The following is a 20,503-nucleotide window of genomic DNA, read 5'->3' on the forward strand; positions in this document are numbered from 1 at the left end:
GTCAGCTGGACATGGCCGTTCTTCAAGAGAGCAAATTCCAAGTGTTGGCGGGAAAAAGTGTCTGAGCAATTTTGCTTCTCTCTGGGAGGCGCAGACATTCATCCTTTAATGACTGCTCTGTCAGAAGCGTGGCCAAGACCTTGAATGACCATACAGGTGACTGGCTGGCAGTCAGAGCCGTGGCAGGTGGTAGTGGGCACAAGAAGGTATGTCAGAGCAATTCAAAGCCCAGACTTTGACATCTCCCCATTTGTCCTGCTGTCAACTGCCTGGGGGCTTTGAGAAGAAGTGTGCTTTCTATTTCTGCACATTGGCAGTCCGAGCACAAAACCTGACTGCAACTGTTTCATATGGGCAGAAGTAGAAAGCTAAAACTCCATCCTGAAATAGTTCAATGGACTCATTCAGTACTCTGATGACTAAGAGCTGGAGAGATGTTTTTCAGTGCTAGAGGTTGCAGCATTTAAAACATTCATATATTGTCATTATTGCTTAGAGGTATAACATGGCTTTTCTTTTCAGTCATTCCGAGACATGAATACCTTGAAAAAACATCAATAACTTGCAGCTTAATTAAACTGGCATCCAGGGCACTATACCACAGATCTTGAATAGGCACAGAATTCACCTGAATTGAACTCTCTTTGGTAGACTTATCTCATTTTGACATGTCGCAGTAGAGAAGGCAAACGTGTATTAATAGTAGCTGAATTAAGGGTCAGAGTAATATGTGGACCATAAGATTAGAGTGTTCTGACTTTGTTTCATTCCAACAGCATTTTCACCACATTACTCTGGTTATGAAATCCCCGGATCAAGAACTATAATGACAAAGAAAAACTCCCCTTTCAAAGGTCGAGTATTTCATATGGGGGACGTCTGTTGAGGCTGGCCAGACAAAAAGACAGACCAAAAAAAGAAAAAGAGGGCCTTCCACTCCAGAGACTTCCTGCTGTGAATGCTGGTTCACCATCACATATTACTCTGACCATTAATTCAGCTGCTATTAATACATTTGTGTGTTCTCTACTGCGACATGTCAAAATGTCTTCCATGAGAAAAGCCTAAAAGAGTGTTCAGCTCAGGTGAATTTGGTGCTTACTCAGATGCAACTGTATAGCTAAAAGTTATTCCTCATTGTTACTTTTCAACATGGATACTGGTACATTATCATTCTAAAATGTTACCCAGCACTGAGCTGTGCTGAATTTTAAACTTGACAGATATTTCAAATATTTTTTGTTATTATTATTTATACTTTCTATTTAAGGTTTGGAGGGGAAGTTTTTCTTAGTACTAGATCTGAGGATTTCAGATTCTGGGTAATGTGGTAAAAATGCTGTTGGAATCAAATAAGGTCAGAACACTCTGATCTTAAGGTCAGTTTTAATTCAGCATCTATTACTGGGACCAAAGCAACAAACAAAGAACAATGCAATGCAGATGGTGATTGAGGACCATACAGAGAACCCTCTGTTTTGTCCCCAAACTTTAAAGGGCAGGTCCCTGCCAGTGCTGCGGTTTTAGTTATTGATTCTCAACTATCTTTTTGGCCTTGATCTATAATTATGATATCGTCTGGAGATGATTTGTCTTCTTTATTCAAAAAAATGAAGCTGAATCAAAGGTGACTGGACTAGTGATTCTTGAGGACATTTTGCCTTAGATTCTGCTTTCTTCTGTTAATGATGATAAAGAGCTGGATAGGCATGTTTAAATGGGTCTCATCTATGTTCAGTCTCACTTTTCTTTCTTTTAGTCTCATGTTGGTGCTTTGTTGCTAATGTGCTGCCTTTAAATGGACCTTGTAAACTTGTGGTTAAACCATGGAAAGTCGTGTAAACAACCCATGAACTCAGGCTTTATGACTTCATCCAAAATATTCACTTGCAAGTCTTTGAATTGCATGAGGCAGGCTTCACCATCCAATTTAAAAGTATAAAGACTGTAGCATCTCAGTAGTATTCAGACATCTTTTTATTTTTAATTCTTGGCTTTAATTTATATGTCTTAAACGATCTTCACTGAGCAATAATGAAGATTTGAAAGATTGATGTGAACTCTCGGTTCATTTATTAGTAGAAGTATAAAACTTGACCAGCAGAGGGTGATCAACTCCTGTATAAAACACCAGATTTTTTCTTTCTTTCTTTTTTTTTCAAATCCAGCACAGCTCAATGTTGGGTAACATTTTAGAGAGTATTTAACCACAATGTTCAGTATCGATGTTGAAAAGTAACATTGAGGGATAACTATGATCTATCTATCTATCTATCTATCTATCTATCTATCTATCTATCTATCTATCTATCTATCTATCTATCTATCTATCTATCTATCTATCTATCTATCTATCTATCTATACCAACTTTGATAGTGTAATTGCCAGCTTCCCACACCAACTTAAATCCATACATTTTTCCCACAGGGTTACGTTACACCAATCACATTCTACTGTCAAATGTACTGTATTTTTCAGATTAACATTAGGGCTTTACTCCCACCACCAGCTCTGTTACTCAGGCTGATATGCCAAGAGGATGAATGCGAGCTACATCATTACATGCTGCAGTGGACAAGTGAATGCATTAGCACCCTTAGAATTCCCCAGCTGCTTATTAATTAGCAGGCTGGTTGGTTGGTGGGAACTATCAGCAAGACAAGATTACTGCAAGCTAGCAAGCTAGGCTAGGGAAGTACCTTGTTCGATGAGTGTGTGTGTGTGTGTGTGTGTACACGCGAGCGCCTGACTTTGCTTTATCAGCATGCCAAATGCCATTTCACCAGAAAGCCCGCTCAACAGACAACATGCGCTGACAAGTGGAAGTGAGGTGGCTGATCATACACCAGTGCAGTAGTGAGGCCTTTAAATCTTTGTTTTATCTCTGTTTACTGAACTGTCTGTCTGGTATGGAATAAATGCATGATTGTTTTGTATAATTCACACCCAGATGCAATTAGCAGACCCTGAAATGTAAATGATCCCTACAGTGATTTTTCAGCCATGTTTTCATGTATTAGTCACACTGGTGCCGGCATGTGTGACACCCACTAGACTTTGCCATATTCTCTGTAGCAGCCTGGTTTACTTCAACCGTCCGGTGACGCATTGAGGACCACAGGGACGGTTTTAGTTTCACTGGTGGTGTCAGAGTGCATTCTAACCGTCAGACTTTCCCTGCTTATCTGCAAAAAGGAAATTATGGAATATTTGTCACTGTATAACATGTAATCAAAGATGAGTTTCACTCAACCATGCCCACTTGGCACCAGAATCGATGCAAAGTTAGCTGTGATCATGAAGACATAGTCATCGTCAAACTAACCGACAAGATGATGATGAAACCGCACACTTTGGCGTCACTTAACCGAACAATGTGAAGCAATGTTTAAAAGATCATTTAAAAGAACTGGATTTTCTTCACTAATGTGCCAGACATGTTGACACATGACGGTTTGGTGAGACAGACTCTGAGTTGTAGAACTGGCATTTCTTGTCAAGCAGCAGGGGTGAATTATAGAGTACACTGAAGTTGTTCCTTATGTTTATAATAAGTTTGTCCACACCATTTGCAAGATATTTTACTTTAATTGCAATTTTGAAAGGTCATGGAAGCTCATTTTTCAATTACCTTACTCTGAAGAATGACTACCTCCATGAACATGACCTTTTCATGCACAGTTAGAATAGTTTTGGTTATTTCACATGACACATGTACTGCTGTTTTTGTCTGTGCTCCTCTGATTAGTTGGAAGTGGATAGGACTCAGTTGGAAAATGGTGGTAGTATGTGTCAACCAAGATTTAGAAATACTTGAAATACCTGCATTGTCAGTAACTCCTTAAACAGTCTCTACAAGGTCCCATGGCTCAGAAACCGAACCTGACATCCAGTGCTTTCATCACATTTAGGCACTACTTCTGTTTGCCTTTTTGTGTTTGTTTTTAAATGGTTAATGGATTTTTTTTTTCCGTAGGTTAGGTATTTAGTGATAAATATTTGTGTGACAAATTTAAAAATTGTAATTCAATTTCCACTCATTACTTAGATAAATAATTTTTTCCGTTTGTATGAAATATGTCGTCCTGGATTGTGTTAATATTTTTCACAGAGACCTAATACAATTGATGCTTTGTAAAAAATAACACAACAGTGCATCTGCCATGCACAAACATCTCAACAGGCACCATCTAGTGGTTTTTCCAACATCAACACAGCAGGACGGCAGGGTCAATAACTGGACTATTACGGTGAGTTTTGTCTCATTGTTAGTTGGTGGTCAGTGTCTAGGGTGGCATTATTGTGTCTTCATCTGTTGTGTTTCAAGCAACAACTCAGCAAAGCCTCTCTACAGCCTATGGCTAGTATGGCAACACCACTTACAAATCCCTTTGCAATTTTGTTTTTGAGCCTATGGCCCAATAAAGCAAAAGATTACTATCACTGATACACTCTTACTGGCAGTAAGCAGCCTTTTGCAGATAAATAATACAAGGGCATTTTCAGTTACAATCAGCAACACTGTTTATGCAAATTAATGGCAGAATATAGTAAACAACATCCTTCTGATTAGGCCTACACTGCATGAATCTTATCTTCCTTGATGAATGTTATCATTATGTAAAAGTTAAAGTTTAGAATGGTTTCTTCATTCACAGATTTTATGTTAAAATATGCCATTATGAGATGGCAGAGCTATTATGAAGTGGCAAGTTAATCAAAGGATTAATTAACTACTCAAAAAATAATCACTTGAGTGTACTTCTTGTCAGTGCATAAATATCTACTTAGGCTCCAATTTTCACCTCTGCTGAAGCTTAGCAGGTGTACAGCTCCTCAGCTATGAGCGTCTAACAAACCCCCAAAGCCTGCTACACAGACCGTACAAAAGCAAACTGGTGATACAGTTTTTTGTCACATCCCTTCAAAAAAAATGCTTCATGCATCAGCCAAATGAGCGAACATCTGCCTTGGGACCCACAACAATCCCCGTATCCGAACTGCAGCCTGTTCCTGAGGAATTCACACATGGCACATTGCACACATCACCTGCACTAAGAATAGTTTACTTCAGGGAAGCTGCAGTAAAAGTGAGAGCAGGCAAGCTAGCAGCCGCCAAAATCATCTCCTTCATGATAACCCGGAGCAACACCGAAAAAGTGACACTTCTTCGAGCGAGTGTGCAGACACCTGTGGGTGTCTCCTGCCCTTGACAACGTAGGAATGGTCTCGCTTTTTATGCCAGCTGAATATTTTTGGAACAGGGAGAGGGAGATTCTGCAAAGGAAAAAGCCAAGGAGACCACAAACGTGTTAATATTTGAATAAAACGACAAAAATACTCATTAAATAGAGGCCTGCACCACCTGCATGTTCCATTCCATCAAGATATTTTTGGTTGTGAAATGATGGATATTTCAATCATAATAACACAGTTGGTCTGTTTTCCTGAATAGCTGAATAGCAACTGAAATTAGTAATATACTGTATGGTGATTCCACCAAAACAGAGATAATAAATTGTACCACTGATCTCTGCTAAACTGAGAAATCTGGCTGCTGTTCTAACAGCAGCCCCATGATCTGGATGCTCCGCTTTGGTTTAGCCTGTTTAGATGACCAGTGCTTGTCCTTGGCCTACTTTTTGGTCAGAGGCACACCACAGAGCCAAGACTATAGTCTTTAAGCAAAGCAGCTCAGCAGCATGGAGTCGGCATATCTATGGGTGAGTGCTTTTCAAGTCTTTTTAAATGATGGTTATAATGGAAGTTTGTGGATGTGCATCAGTGTACTGCTCAGTATTCAAGCATGTCCACTGGGAGATTATTTTCTATGATATATTTTTAACAGCATGTACATGTGTAAGTGTGTGAGTGTGTATGTGTGTGTGCGTGTGTGTGTGTGTTCGCGCCAGTGTGCATGCGTGGGCGTCGTACAGGGAATGAAAGGTTTTTTGTTCCAGATTCATACTTTCTCCTCATTTACATCATTATCATCAATACAATGTAGTTTGTCACTAACCAGTTTGTGTTCACTTCATACGGTTGAAATAAAAGAAGAACTTTGATAATGTGAGCGTACTCAAGTTTTGGCAAAAGAAATGCTGGCTGCTCACTAGAGAGCAAAATTATATAATCGTGTATACAGGTCAGGCATATTAGGATCATTTTGTGAGAAGGAATGTGTGCTGTGTGCAGGAGGTTTTTAATAACTCAAACAATCAAATTCATAAAAACTGATCATTGTTTCTTATAACTGAACATTTAAAGTTTTATATAGTCACCTGATCACCTCACGCACATGCTGGTACACATTCATTTCTAATGCATTCACATAAACACATTGTGGACTCCCTGTTTCCCACTAAAATATTTACACAGATTTCATGTGTTTTTTGAACCCATTTCTGAAACACACAGCAAAATGTGTGCACCTTCCTACAGGGCAAATGGATTAATTGCTTTGTGCTAGTTAGAGATGTTTCAGTTTATACTCTGATTATAGTGGAAGTGGGAAAGCTGTCAAATCTGTCATACGCAGTGAGCAAAAAGGGCTGTGGGCACAATCGCTGCCGTATAAATGAACAACTAAATGAAAAACAGAAACACTACATCATGGTGACTTGTAAACCCATTTCTGCTGATACTTCAGAAAATGACTTACTATTTTTGAAAGGATATGTTCACAGTCAAATTTAACATTTCATCTTTTTCCAATCATTCCTCTATCCAATAAAATACATGCAATGTATGTTCAGTGTAAGTAAAGGGTGACAAAATCCATTGTGCATCATTGCATTTTTGGAAAAGATAACTTTATAGGTAAGTAAGTATTTGTAAGCTTTTTATTAATATTAGAGGCAGAAAAGGGTTATTAGTTTATTCGTTCACCAAACAACAACTGTGGATTTAGTCTCATCACACCCACTTAAATGATTCTAGCAGATTCTACGATGTCTATGTTATTATTTTTTTTTTACCTATTGTTCAGGCAACAGTTAACTAAATTAAAGCTTTGTTGTGGCTATAGTCAAATCAGTAGTGTATGTATTAGTGTAATTGTGATAGATATAACTGCCTCAAGTTGGCATTTTTATTTAATACAAACAAATCCCTCATGGTTACAAGTTTAGACATTTTGAATTTCTAAACACACATATATAGTGTTCCTTCACAGGGCTGATCACCACCGTCATAGAGTGTGGAAGTCTACAGTGCATATACAATATTAAGCCTTGTTAGATAACTTGTAAAATTCTCCAGACAAAGGCACAAATTGTCTATTTGTGCAGCTGTTGATACTTTCAGACATGTTTATTGTCTGTGAAGTGTAACCAATCTACTGCCACATCATCCATAATGTAGCATCTTGAACATAACATTAGTTACTGCTCTCAGTCTAAACAAAGACATCATGCTATATCCTCTAGTCCTCTATTTCCTGCTATCACTGCCACTGGTATTCACTCCTAATCCACAATTGAAAGCAGACAAAATTATTCTCTGAATCTGTATCTAGATGCCTGTATCTTGGTTGCCATCTTTTAAACATAACAAAAAGAGTTACCGGACAGTATCAAAACCTAGAGGGAAATATTAAGTTATATGATAACACTATGAAATATTGCTTTCATTACCTCTGCTGGAATCTCTGCAGGCATTAAATGGTCACATTAACCTGCTCTCTAACAAGATTTTACTCCTGTATGGGTGAAAAGATGGTGATTAGAAGCTAGTTTAACAGGTATTTAAAAGGCAAGACGTGTCCAACTTTGCATTTGATTTATTATCTTTGCATTTAATTACAAAGCTTGACATTAGTGAAAGCATTGCTGCGAGTGTATTTAAAACAGTGACCATCTGCAGGATGTGGCCATCTGTGGATGCAAGGGTCTGTGTTTGTTGCAATGCACTATACACTTCGATCAAATGCCCTACTCTTCACCCCGGGGAACAAATGTGTGTTCATCATTTAGAATTGCTTTATTGCTGCACCATTGCTTCGACATTGTGGGGTGCTGGAAAGAGGGGACGAGGTGGGGTGAGGGGTGGATTTGTACAATTATAGAACTGATGATGATGTAAAGACACTAATGCATGCTCCCCCTTACGCAACCACAAGTGGTACAGTCCACAGTCTTAAAGGCAGAGTGTGCTGAGATGAGTGCATAGATTTTTTTAATATTATCATTTTATTTAAAATAAGTAGTTATCATAAAAACATAATAAAGAGTTGCAGTAATATTTTTGAGTGTGTTTTAAAAGTTTGAAAAATCTCTTTTTCTTTCTTTCTTTCTTTTTTTTTTTTGATGAGCAGTATTTTTGTATATTTCAGTAATGGTCAAATTATCCATGAGATAATATCTGGTGATGAAGCTTGATCACATTTCGTGGTTCTCTGTCCTCGGTTGCTCAGTGGAAAATGCACACACATACACACAGTTAATCGCTTAAACACATGTTTATGCTCAGGTATGTAAATCCAGTGCAGTTCCTTGCTGAGCCCTAAGCACTACAACTCTGACCATATGACAACAACAAGCCTAGCTATTGCCATGGCAACAACTGCACCATTGCTAAGGCAACCGCTGCAGAGTGCTACAACAAGCAGAAAAACCTAGACGTGTTTTCCATCTCATTCTTTCACCCAGTGAAAACCAAGCCCTGTTTAATGTGATCTTGTCTTCTTTAAGTCGCTCTCGCCGTGCTTTCTTTTTCCGTGATGCATATGTAATTCACACTCTCTTCCTCAACACATTTTCTTTCGGTCTAATTCCCTCTGTCTTCACACACAAACACACACACACTCACGCACTCACCCACTCTCCCTCTCCTTTTCTCTCTCCTTCACTGTCCCCTCCCTCAGTTCTTCCTCTCCATCCTCTGCTGTTTCGCTGTCTTATTCTCTGTTTCTCTTTTTCCATTCTCTCCACAGTGTGACCCCCCCTTCCCCCCACCCCTATTTTTTTGTTGTTCATCCCCAAAACCTCTGCTTTCCATCTCCATCCTCTCTTTCCTCCATTTCTTTTCATATTCCCCCCATATTCCTTTCTCTTTCTTTTCCACCATCCCTCCCTCTCCTATGAAAACGGATATACTCTCACCTTCCCATTTCTCGGCTCTTTCTCTCTCTCTCATACTAAATTCAGAGACCACCCTCTCTCTTTTCTTTGCTCACTCTCTCCGTTTCCCTGTGGCCCTCCCCCTCCCTTTTCATGTTCCCCCCTCCCTCCATCCTCTCTTTCCCTCGCTGGTTCAGTTAGTCAAAGAAGAGATTCAAGGAAGGAGAGAAAAGGGGGGAAAGGCAGGACGAGAGTGAGAGCGCAGGAGTGGGGCAGGCTGGGGAGAGGGGTGCGGGGTCTCAGCCCTCTGTCGTGGGGGGGTTGGGGGGGTTGAGATACACCCCAATATTTTGTTCTAAGTACCATGGACTGCCTCTGCATTGTGACTACAAAGGTAAGCCTATCTGTTGTTCATTACTCTAGCTCTATGTGTGTGTGAGAGAGAAAGCGACTGAGCGAGAGAGCGTGAGCTGTGCCACAACTGTATCTAAACACAGAGAAGAAGACTTCTTCCTTATTATCTCTTAATTACACAAGTCATTTCTGTGTGTTCTGATTTGGGAATTGGAACGTTTCAGAAAAACCACAGTGTGAGGTAAGATAACAGAGTGGGGTGCAGATTCTTTGATATCTCCGTCTCTGGATGAGCCTCTCTCCCACTGTCCGCATCTCCAACTCGGTGTCATGCTTTGTGAGTGTTTAAGCAGGGGCTGGCTGACCTGCGTGGATGTAGTAACAAAGCGGGAGAGAACCGGTGATTGGGTTGCCTGTGCAGGGCTTTGTTTCATGCTGGAGCTGCATAATATGTCAGGGAGAGACCATGGGAAGACTCTCTGCATGCTAATACCCGCACATTTTCAGCTGCTTTCTCCTAATCTCCACCGTAGGCATGCATTACATGTACCATACACACCTGCCTCTCACACTTGGTATAGTGACATGTTATGTCACACACATGTGGTCAGCGCTGCGCCTGCTGCTCTGTGGAGGCAGTCCTAGACAAGAAATTGGCTAATAAAGAGAAAAATGAAATAGCTTCGATGTAGTCTGTCTGCAGACGCACTCTGGGGCTTGGACCCTGTTTGTTCAGACGGCCACAATCTGTTCAAGACCTACAGAAATGCTGGTAGACATACTTACACACAGAGAGATCCTAAAGCAAGTGAACAATATACTGTAGCAGCTGCACCTGAACGCAGTTTCTGGCAGGAAGTGATGACAAAAAGGGGGAAACAGAAGTACACACACAGCAACTCTTACAGCTGTGAGAAGGTGGTGATCATTGGAAATTTTAATTCTGTGTTTGTGGAGCAGACTTGAGTGCAGCTGGTGCTCTCGCATGTCTTACGTAAAATTTCAGCCTAACCGGTTTGGCACATTACATTCATTTGCTTATCAAGCTCTCAGTTTCCGTGGCAACAGTGATTATTGGTGAGCAAAACATAGATAAGCAGGAGCAGACAAAATGAGCAGGGAGGTTTAAAGTAAAATACATACATTTCTCTTTTTATTGATTGCATGGAAATAATAGCATTTCACATGATTTCACGGCTCGCCTTAATGAACCAACTGCAAACCTATCACGACACATTGTGTCATTCTTTTTGAGACAAAAATGTCAAGGTATCTCTCAGCAAGTCTGAAACATCAGTCCCTCATGCATCTTATTTGCCTTGAGTGTGACTCACAGAGTAAGCTCAGGGAAAAAAAGAAATAAATAAAAAACTCACAGCGAAAGAACACAGTTGGAAACAGTGGATGTTTCACCCAACTTATTCTAGTCTCCTGCATTGCTATCAAAGTGAGAAAAGACTTAGTGTAAAGCTGGCACAGAAAACCTGAGTATTGCCAAGAACTTGTGAGACAGATGGTCAGTTTATAAAAGGGAAAGTTGCTGCATGAAAGTGTGTGAAAGAATGCAGAAAGCCACTAACCAACCAATCAGATGAACGGCAACGTGTAACTTTTAATGCACCATGATGACAATTTAACTCAACTCAAATGAGCTAAACCTTTACTATTCAGCCACAATCAGTAAATATAATATAACTGAATAAGCCTCACCCTTACCCTAGACATGAGTATTTTTTTTCAACTTTTCAAGGTAACTTAAATACAGGTCAGATAAAAGATTGCCCAAACCCTTGGTGTATTCCTTTAAATGTGAGTTATTAAACTTTAATGGAGGCTGGCTGCATTGCAGGTAAGGAGTGTGGCTTGCCGTCATGTAGCAGATGATGGGTGAGCAGCTCCCTGAGTGAGCTGTTCCCCGACACCCACATACTGTATAACAGGTTATGTGAACAATGTAGCTTCCCTGTGCAGGTCTGTGCATTAAGTTTTGCTGTGTGGGTGAAGCCACAGTAAGCCAGTGAGTGACAAATATCTAATAACACTACACAGAGCACAAGTAAGGAGGTACGGAAGGAACCTCAGTGTTTATTTGAATTAAGAGAACATCTTCCCTTTGCAAAAGCTAGCCTCAAATGCCATCCTCCAGTGAGATGGTGTGCTCCCGGAGTGAATTTCCAGCGAGATCTCATAAATGGATCTCTGCTGATAGCAAGAGAAGCAGGCTTTGTTCACTTTGGTGAAAAGACATGAAGACCAATTAAAACAAATTGAGTTTACAAAAGACTAGGTTCTTTTTTGAGGAAACATGGTAAAAAATATTTCCCTTTCTTTGATAATTCATATGTTATCTTTTAAAGTCTGCCTGGCCATGAGAACTTTCGACATAGGGCTTGTGGGAATTCTAAATAAGGAATCTGGAAAGATTGATTGCAATACAAATAATTGCGATAAGCTGTTAATTTGTCTTTGTCAGACTTTAGCTGAATAGGTTCTTTAAAGGTAACCATTCTTTGGTTGCTGGTATATTGTGCCTTACACTGTCTGTTAATGTGCGTCTGTACTGCCATGTTTACATTTGGACACTAGTCTGAAAGCTTTTGTAATTGCTGCTGTCTTTCTAAATTTGGCGAATTTGGTTTGATGGTTTATCCATTGACGTTTTTTCGTTTTTGTAGTTTTTTTTTTTTTTTTTGGTGTATTTGTCTAATTTGGCTGAAAACCAAAACACACCCACATGGGTGCCATTGTGTTTGGCTTTTCAACAATCCATTTATGTTGAATATTAGAACTAAGTGGAAATGTTTGGAAAGATCCAAGTTCACATGTTTGCTGATGTCTTGACGTACTGTTACATACTCATTCTCGTCTTCTATAACCGCTTGTCCGCTGGAGGGGGCTGGAGGCGGGGTACACGCTGGACAGGTCTCCAAGGTCTATCACAGGGCTAACACTGAGAGACAGACAACCATTCACACACACTCACACTCACACCCATGGCCAATTTAGAATCACCAGTGAACATAACGAGCATGTCTTTAGATGGTGGGAGGAAGGAAGCCAGAGTACCTGGAGAGAACCCACGCAGACACATGGATTACAAATGATTATATTGGAATTCATATCGTGTGGTTTTCTTCCTAATTTTCCTGAGGGAAATAATGATATTCATTATATTTTTGCATTTCCTACATACCCAGTCTCAAGACTAACCCTAACTTGTTTTTAGCCTTGGTTCCTTCCAAACCCCAACAGTTGTCTGGTGGTGGTATACTCCTAACTTACAACTGATGTTATGCCAAGCATTTTGTGTCTGCAGCTTCACATACTGTAACCCTAAACTCTAAAAGTTACAATTGTGCGAATTCTAACAATGACCAGCTGAAATAATATCACCTGAAATAGTTGTAATAGTTGTAATAGGCCTACTTCTATCCAGTTGGATTTAATTCAGTTTTATTTATAGGGCATCAATAACAGTACATCAAGACGCATAACAAGGTCCGCCCTGAAACCCCCAGAGCAAGCACGAAGGCCGCAAGAAAAATATTACATTTCACAGGAAGATACCTTGAGCAGAATCCAGTCCATATGGGAGGAGCCACCTGCTTGAGACCAGCCAGGTAGAGGCAGAAAAAGAGAAAGGAAGGGAACAGCAGGAGGAACAACATAAACATACAACTGTCATAGATAGAGAGAGGAACATAAAGCTGTTTAAAATGCTATACAGTAGTAGCAAACAAATGCATGAGTAGTAATAGAGAAGAAATAAGATGATGAATCAGAGGATAGTAGCTCAGTATGACAGAGGAGGGAGTAGAGGACATATGTCAAGTGCATTGACCCCCGGTAGCCTAGGCAAATAGGAGCATATCTAAGGGATGGTTCATTGTCATCTGAGCCAGCCCTGACTATACTACTATTCTGTTTCCCAAAGCCTCCAACATGACGCTGGAATAAATATTCTTTCTGCATTCTTTAATGACAACAATCTTTTGAAACCCCAGCTTTAAGGCAACAGTAACTCCAAAAACGCTCTCATTTCAGTTCTCATTGCTGGTGTGGAGTAGAAGTTTCTTTATAAACTACTTGCAATTTCAGCTAATCTTTAAAGAAGAACACTCAGTGTAGACTTTTTGAATGTCCAACTGGACTTCTTAACAGGTAATGTAATTTTCTGCTCCTTCCTGCACTATGATCTTTGAAAATATAAACAATAAATGGCAGCATATGATGAAACTGAATCATACAGAAGTGTCATTACTTAACATTTAGAACTGGAATATTAGGGCATATCTGCTCAAGGAGACGTCACATGCTTTATATTTGGTTGCAAGCTTGACAGTATCTTTGACTCCATTTGTGTCAGAGAAGGATGGTTTGATATTTTGAGAGGCGAGAACAAAGACGGTGCGTGCAGTAAAAGGGATTTAAGTAATCTTAATGCTATCTTAGAGGAAACGATGGCAATAAAATCAAGTGCTCCTGTGTGGAAATGAGGACATATGGCACACTTCTGCTGCCTCTTTCTGTTTTGATTATTACTTCTCCCCCTGTTGTCACCCTCATTCCACTTCCCCGCTCTCACATTTCCATTTCCACAATTTTTTTCTGTCCTTTCTGCCTCCTTCACCTCCATAATCCCTCACTCTGTCCTCATCTCTCCTTTATCTCATTTTACCTCCGGTCCCCCTTCTGCGCACTCTCCTCTTCTCTGCTCTCCACTCGGTAGCTTACCTTCTGCCCTCTTCTTCAGCACTTCCGAGGCTTCCCTAGTTAGTGCTCCTTGTAATGAATTAATCATCTGACAAGATGTAACAGTCCAGCATGCACATTATGGGCTTCATGTATGGCTATGGCTACATGCTCCGACATGAACATCCTCTTCCTTGGAATGGGTTTTACCACTCATGGTTGTAATTATTTTGTGCTAGTTGTATGGTTTTATATATGAATATTTATATCTCAAGAGCATGTTATTATGTGTGCACACAAGGATGAGAAGCTTACGGCTGCTGCATCCTGCTATAGCTCGAAGAGTCTTAAAATGGAGTTAGACTAAAACCCCCCTATGCTCATGAATCAAATAGACCTCAGTATTCATTCAACCTATCCACCTTAACAAGTGTCCATTCAACACACCCTGCAATGTGCGTCTCTATGAGCCGGTTACAGCACAGTATGTTTTGCGTTAGGATTAGTGATCCAGTGGAGAGCTCAAATGATCTCCACTCAAGGGCACGAGTGTCCATGAAGCCTTTGTATGCAGCCACAGAGACACTGATCCTGCCAAGTTGCTCCCAGGGCACAGTGAGCGAAGCAGGGCTTGCCTCTGTGCAAATCTGATGCCATGACAGCACAGTTCTGGGGTTCTCTACTGTCCGGTAAAAAACCCACAGCAGAATCGAACGGATGTAACAGAGATGTAATTATACAGAGATGTGTCTTTTTTCTGCTCTTAACATTTCAGCTATAATGACACTTGCTGTTGCGCCCATGGACAAATATTTTAAGTACATGTTGCACCACTCACCCACACATTCAACTGCTTTCCCGAAAGAAAGCCACGCACCTACATGATCAGACAGAATTCAAGCTCACACACACTGCAGAGCATCTGGCTCAAGCATAAGTGCCTTCTTCTCTGTGGAATCTAACTGCAGCCTCGATTGAGTTAAGAAAACCGTGTCAGGCTTAATTAAACAGGAGGTAGACAATTGCGGTAGGGTGCTAATTTTTTAATACAAGTGTAAGTGTAATCAAAAGTCAGATTTTTATCAAAGCGGTCTTGAATTGACAAAATCAAATCCTGACATATTAATTCCAAAAAATAGGCCTGTCAGTCACCTTGTTTCACCTTCACGAGCTCACACGGATAATAGTTCACTTCACGTTTGAGCTATACCAGCGTATTTATGCTAGTTTATAATGCCTACAACCCCCACCCAGCACCTTTGCCAGCGTGGAGGCTGTTGAGAGCTTCTCTTTGTCAAATGCACACAACGCAATCTGTGCTCCATGCATTTCTAACCATCTTTTTCTTCACTCTGTTCTACAGTCTCACCCAGTGAGAGGATGAGCAAAGTCATACCTAGAACATTTAGATAGTATAGATGCATATTTGTGCTATAATGTGAGAAAGCTAAACAAGGACAATGGGACATGATGAATATGACCAGTAAATGTCAAAAAGCCAATACATTATCTAGATTTGAGGAAAAGAATTCCTCAAATAATTCTGCAGATTCTATTTTTAAAAGCAACATACGAGCTGCCCACCAGCCTGCTTACAGGCTCTGATGATTATTTCCAGTGTTTTGCCTGTCAGCATCGATGTCCATCCTGAAATTGTCCACATGACAGGTGACAAATTAGATCCATCATTGGTTGTTTAGACTGGAGACTTTGCCATCTCACACTGAGTGAGAAGGCTAATGGCGAAACATGAGCCCGTTGTGAGGAGCACGGTGGCTGACAGGCTCTCAATGGACAAGAAACTGAACAAAGTGTTGTGTTAATTTCTTTAAATGAGACAGACGAATATCTAAATCATCAGGAATTATGTTGTACATTTAAAGATGTTAATGGCTTAAGTGAGGGAAATCATGTGGTCCCCAGCAGATCAAGAGCTCAGGCCAAGTAGGGTCAACTTCTCACCAGGTAAGCCTATGATTAAATAGTATAGCCACATATCAGGCAGTTTAGTTAGCTAGCACAATGCTCCGTGTGTGACTGGATGTGGGGTGTAGCAAAGAAGATGACAGGGATGTGCTGTTCAGATCGTCAGTATGAATGGCATTAGCTTTGCGAATGGAATCACTTTTTCTTAGACCTGTGATCATTTTTTTTCAACAGAGCACACAATGACACCTTGTGGCACATTGTTAAACTACAGCACAGGAGCCCATGACCAGGGATATTGTCAAATATCAGCTGCTGGTGTCGTCCATGCCGGATCCTAGACTGCATTAGAGCAAGCCTTGGAAAACATAGTGGTATGTGTTAACTAAGGCTGAGCTCCTGCATGTCACCCCATAATTAATAGGATGTAGGTGTCCGAGTTACTGGATCAGCTTTATGAGAAGTTCTCATCTGAAATTAAAGTCACAGATTCTGTTTTAAAAACGTCTGTTTGGCAAAACAAGCACGAAGCTGCCCAGAGTACCAGTCACATTTGTGTTATATGCTTTCCAACTCTAATGATACACCTTGCTGCCTACATGTTTGGCACTGACATGATTATTTGAATGAAGAACTTGACGTAAGCTAATGACACCTCAGGAGCTCAAACACAGATGTGCTCACACTCAACACAGTAATGTACAAGCACACATATTCTGTGTGATTTGTTTTCTCTGGCTTTGTATCTTCATGTTCCTCTTATAGGTGATGTCAGTTGCCTAGCAACCAAGCAATCAGGGCCCGATTGTTGCCATGACAACATGGCAGGGGTATCATCATGGAGAGAATAGAGATGAAAAGAGGAAGGGAGGGAGAGAGGAGAGGAAAAGAGAGATAGGAAGAGATAGAGAGAGCAAAAGAGAGGGTGAGAGTGAGAGAGAGAGAGAGAGCGAGAGAGAGTGAAAGAGAGAGAGAGAGAGAGAGAGAGAGAGAAAGCCCTGCCATTGAAGGGTGTTGATAATGTGAAGCCCACAGCGTGCAGGTAGGAGGATGACCTATGTGTAGGCGGCTGCAGAGAATGCTCATGAATGCGGAGAATAGAAAATTAATGTTTGGTCTTATGCGGCTGGATCCGCGGGTTACACAGCGTTTGACACTGTTCTAACAGGCTTCACTCCAGATGGAAATGTCACGATGCGCTCCAGTTGTCTTTAGTTACAGACAGTGAGGTTGATGCACAAGCCACAGCTCAGTGTGTCGCTGAGGTCCAGAGGACTTTGGACCTAACCTCCGCAGGTGTCATAATCCATCCATCACCCAGCAGTCCACTGTAAAACAAGTCCGGTGGGGTCATGGTGCATTCACTCCCCAACCCAACTCAGCTCCTTCATTAATACAACCATAAAGAAACTATGCATGACAATAACTAAGCTATGCATATTAATTATATTTAGTGTCAAAATACTGACGTTCACTGGTCTAAGCTATAAGACTGGCTGAAAAATAGTGTTTGTGTACACACAGTTAACACTGATTATAGAATTTCATGTTTGCTGAACCACATATAGTATTGTGCGTTCATGTGCCATGCAGTACTTGTATTTAAACGTAAAAAACTTGAAAACTACTGTACATTTAACGACTCCTGTCGTATTTGGTACCTTCCAAATGAAACAGGGCTAGGGTTAGGGACCCAGGGAACATATGACACAGGTACGCTCCCAATAAAAAAAAAACATGAGGGTGATTCAGTGCAACTTTATTAGCTAAAGGGTTCAATTTAATTCATGCATTCTAGTCAAACATCAATACTTTAACTGTAGACAGGGATTCATGTTAATGCAAATTATCGTTCTTAGACTTAATATACTAATATACTCACCTTGCTTCAAAACTGGAGGAGAAATCCTGTCGGGACATTGCTAGCTACGAATGTTTGGTTCATACTAACATGACTGCCATGACTGACATCAAACTTTATATATTTAGGATTTAGATGATGATTTGGATGATTATATCACTACTTCCAGTTAAAGAGAGAGAGGAATGCAGGGAGGGATTCTAGCCTGTTAGGCTAATTTTAGCTAGCATGCTGACAGTTAAATTCTCACTTGCAGTTGCTGCTGACAAATAGACATAACAATTTATCAATTAACAGCAAGACTTTGCACCATAGTCTCTTTTTCTTTGGTCCCACTTCCCTGTGTGCTCATGTGAGGGGGTGCATCCAAGTGCTCCCTGATCTAGCATGATAATCTGGATAATAGCCTGTAGCTTGTGCTAATATTTTCAAATCATGTACCGTGAGCATGTTTGAAGTCAGAGAGAAGAATATGAGTGTAGTCTCTATGAGTGTGATGCAACCTCATTTCAAAAAAAAAAAAAAAAAGTCAGACGATTGAGCCCAGTTTTACTGTATTCAGGACCTTACTACAAAACACTGATTGTTATTAACTAAAAAATCCTCATGTAGGTGAGTGATGTTTTCTTGAAGAAATAAATACTAATTTTTTTTATAACAATTGAAGTTTTAATCTCGTAATTTACCTGTTGTCCCTATGCTAGGAAGATATGAATTGGCAAGGTGAGAAAGTACATTAAGTTATGCTGAGATCTGGTTTGCAACACAGACTGTCTAGGATTTACTTATTTTTTTTGAAAAGCAATCACCATTTACATGGAAAGAGGCTCGGTGTCCAGCCAATAATAGTCACATTACACTGTCTGTACAAGTCACTGATATCAAATCCATCTTGTGACACAATGTCAGATTTAAAAAAAAATGTTGAAAAAGAGATTCACTTAGAATGACCTTTAGACAAATAGTGAATCACATATTGCTGATGAAATTACAGAGTTTATGGGGCAAAAAACGTGTTAGGGGTTTATGTCCAAACAAAATCCCTTTCTCTTGACAAAAGCCCGCCAATTGTAACAAAGACTTCCAACTTCTCTTTGAATACTGTATATCTATTCATAAGCATAATATTAAGACGGGATTTGCATATAAAACAAGATCAAATGGTTGTTTCCTTTGTTACTGTGGGTTATTTAAAGAGATTGGGCCCATCTTTCTGTGGCAGCATCTGCAACAACAGATTTTTTTTTGTAAGTCAATAAACTGCTAGGGCCTTTCAATGAACAAACAGGCCAGCCATTTTGTTTTAAGTATAATTTCCTTTTTACGTGTCCAATGCTGCCGTCAAAGAGAACATGGAAACTTGTGGTTCCACCACTGGAAGGCATTCATACAAAAGATTTCAAATGTGAAAATGATAATGTCAGCTGTAAATTGTGATATATACATATATATACACACACACACACACACATATATTAGGGGTGTAACGATTCGTTTTAACAACGATTCGATTCGATTCGATTCTATTCACAATTCGTGGTTGCCGATACGATTCAAGGACGATTTTAGTTAATTTAGAATGATACGATCCGAAACGCTTAGGTGACTTGAAATCGATTCAGTAACTTTTTAGCCAAAAATTAAACCAGTGTGACTGAAATAAATACCTACTCAGTGTTTCCTCTACATTCATTTAGGAGCGGCGGGCCGCCAACAGATAACTATTTTGTTCAATATCTACTCTTTGGGGTTGTTGATCTACCAGTTACAGTCACTTTTTAAACTTCCTCAAGTGTCTTGATCCCCTGGACAGCGCTCGGTTAATCAATAAAGAATGAGGTTATTATGGCCCAGAAGTTTAACATCACATGTCCGTTTCTGTTTATTATCTCCTCTTTTGAGCGGTGACGTTCTCACTACGCACTGGTCTGTTGACAATATCACATGATGGTGGTGACCGATGCTGCACGTTAAATTATCCGACGTTTCATCGAGTTGTTTTCTTTTCGGTCACTGTGTGTCACTAGTGGGATGAGGCGGAGAGGCAAGGAGACATGAAGGCGAATATTAGCATTAGCACATACATTAGCATATACAAGGTACCCCTAATATATATATATATATATATATATATAGAACATATATATGTTCTGTGAGATTACAAAATATTAAGCTGCCATTCACCTTTGCTGTTTCTGAAAATGTCAACATGCATGTCTGTCTTAAAATGGATCTTGTGAATTTGTAAGTTGTGAAAAGACTGCTGCTAGGCAACTGTTAGCATCTAAAGGCCACCGAAGTTACTGAACAGTTACCATGCAAACGACAGATAAAATGTAAAGGCTTAACAAAAAGATGAGGTGGCTGAAACCTATATGTCACTAAATTACAAGATATTAACTTACCATTCACTTCTGACACACTGAAGAAATCTGCAAAGATATTACAACACAAACATTTCTATGCTGCCTTCAAATGGAAGTTGTGAACATGTGGTTATGTCATGGGAAGTTGTGTACACAAAATGCTTGGCATTCAAATGACGTGAGTTGTGACAAGACTGCTGCTAGGCAACTGTAGCTATCTTGCCATTATTGAGGTTAACAAGCT

At 40.1% G+C, this 20,503-nt stretch overlaps 1 protein-coding gene across 1 annotated transcript in view; it reads left to right on the forward strand.

Moving 5' to 3' along the window:
* Positions 1–9,334: 9,334 nt before the first annotated feature.
* Positions 9,335–20,503, forward strand: part of LOC125021153 (disks large homolog 4) — a 64,630-nt gene continuing 53,461 nt past the window's right edge. Inside the window, exon 1 of the mRNA XM_047607073.1 lies at positions 9,335–9,454. Within this exon, the coding sequence (XP_047463029.1) occupies positions 9,425–9,454 (30 nt within the window). The 5' untranslated portion in view covers positions 9,335–9,424. The remainder of the gene's footprint in view (positions 9,455–20,503) is intronic.

Source organism: Mugil cephalus, chromosome 15 (genome assembly GCF_022458985.1).
Source record: "Mugil cephalus isolate CIBA_MC_2020 chromosome 15, CIBA_Mcephalus_1.1, whole genome shotgun sequence".
Classification (NCBI taxonomy): domain Eukaryota; kingdom Metazoa; phylum Chordata; class Actinopteri; order Mugiliformes; family Mugilidae; genus Mugil; species Mugil cephalus.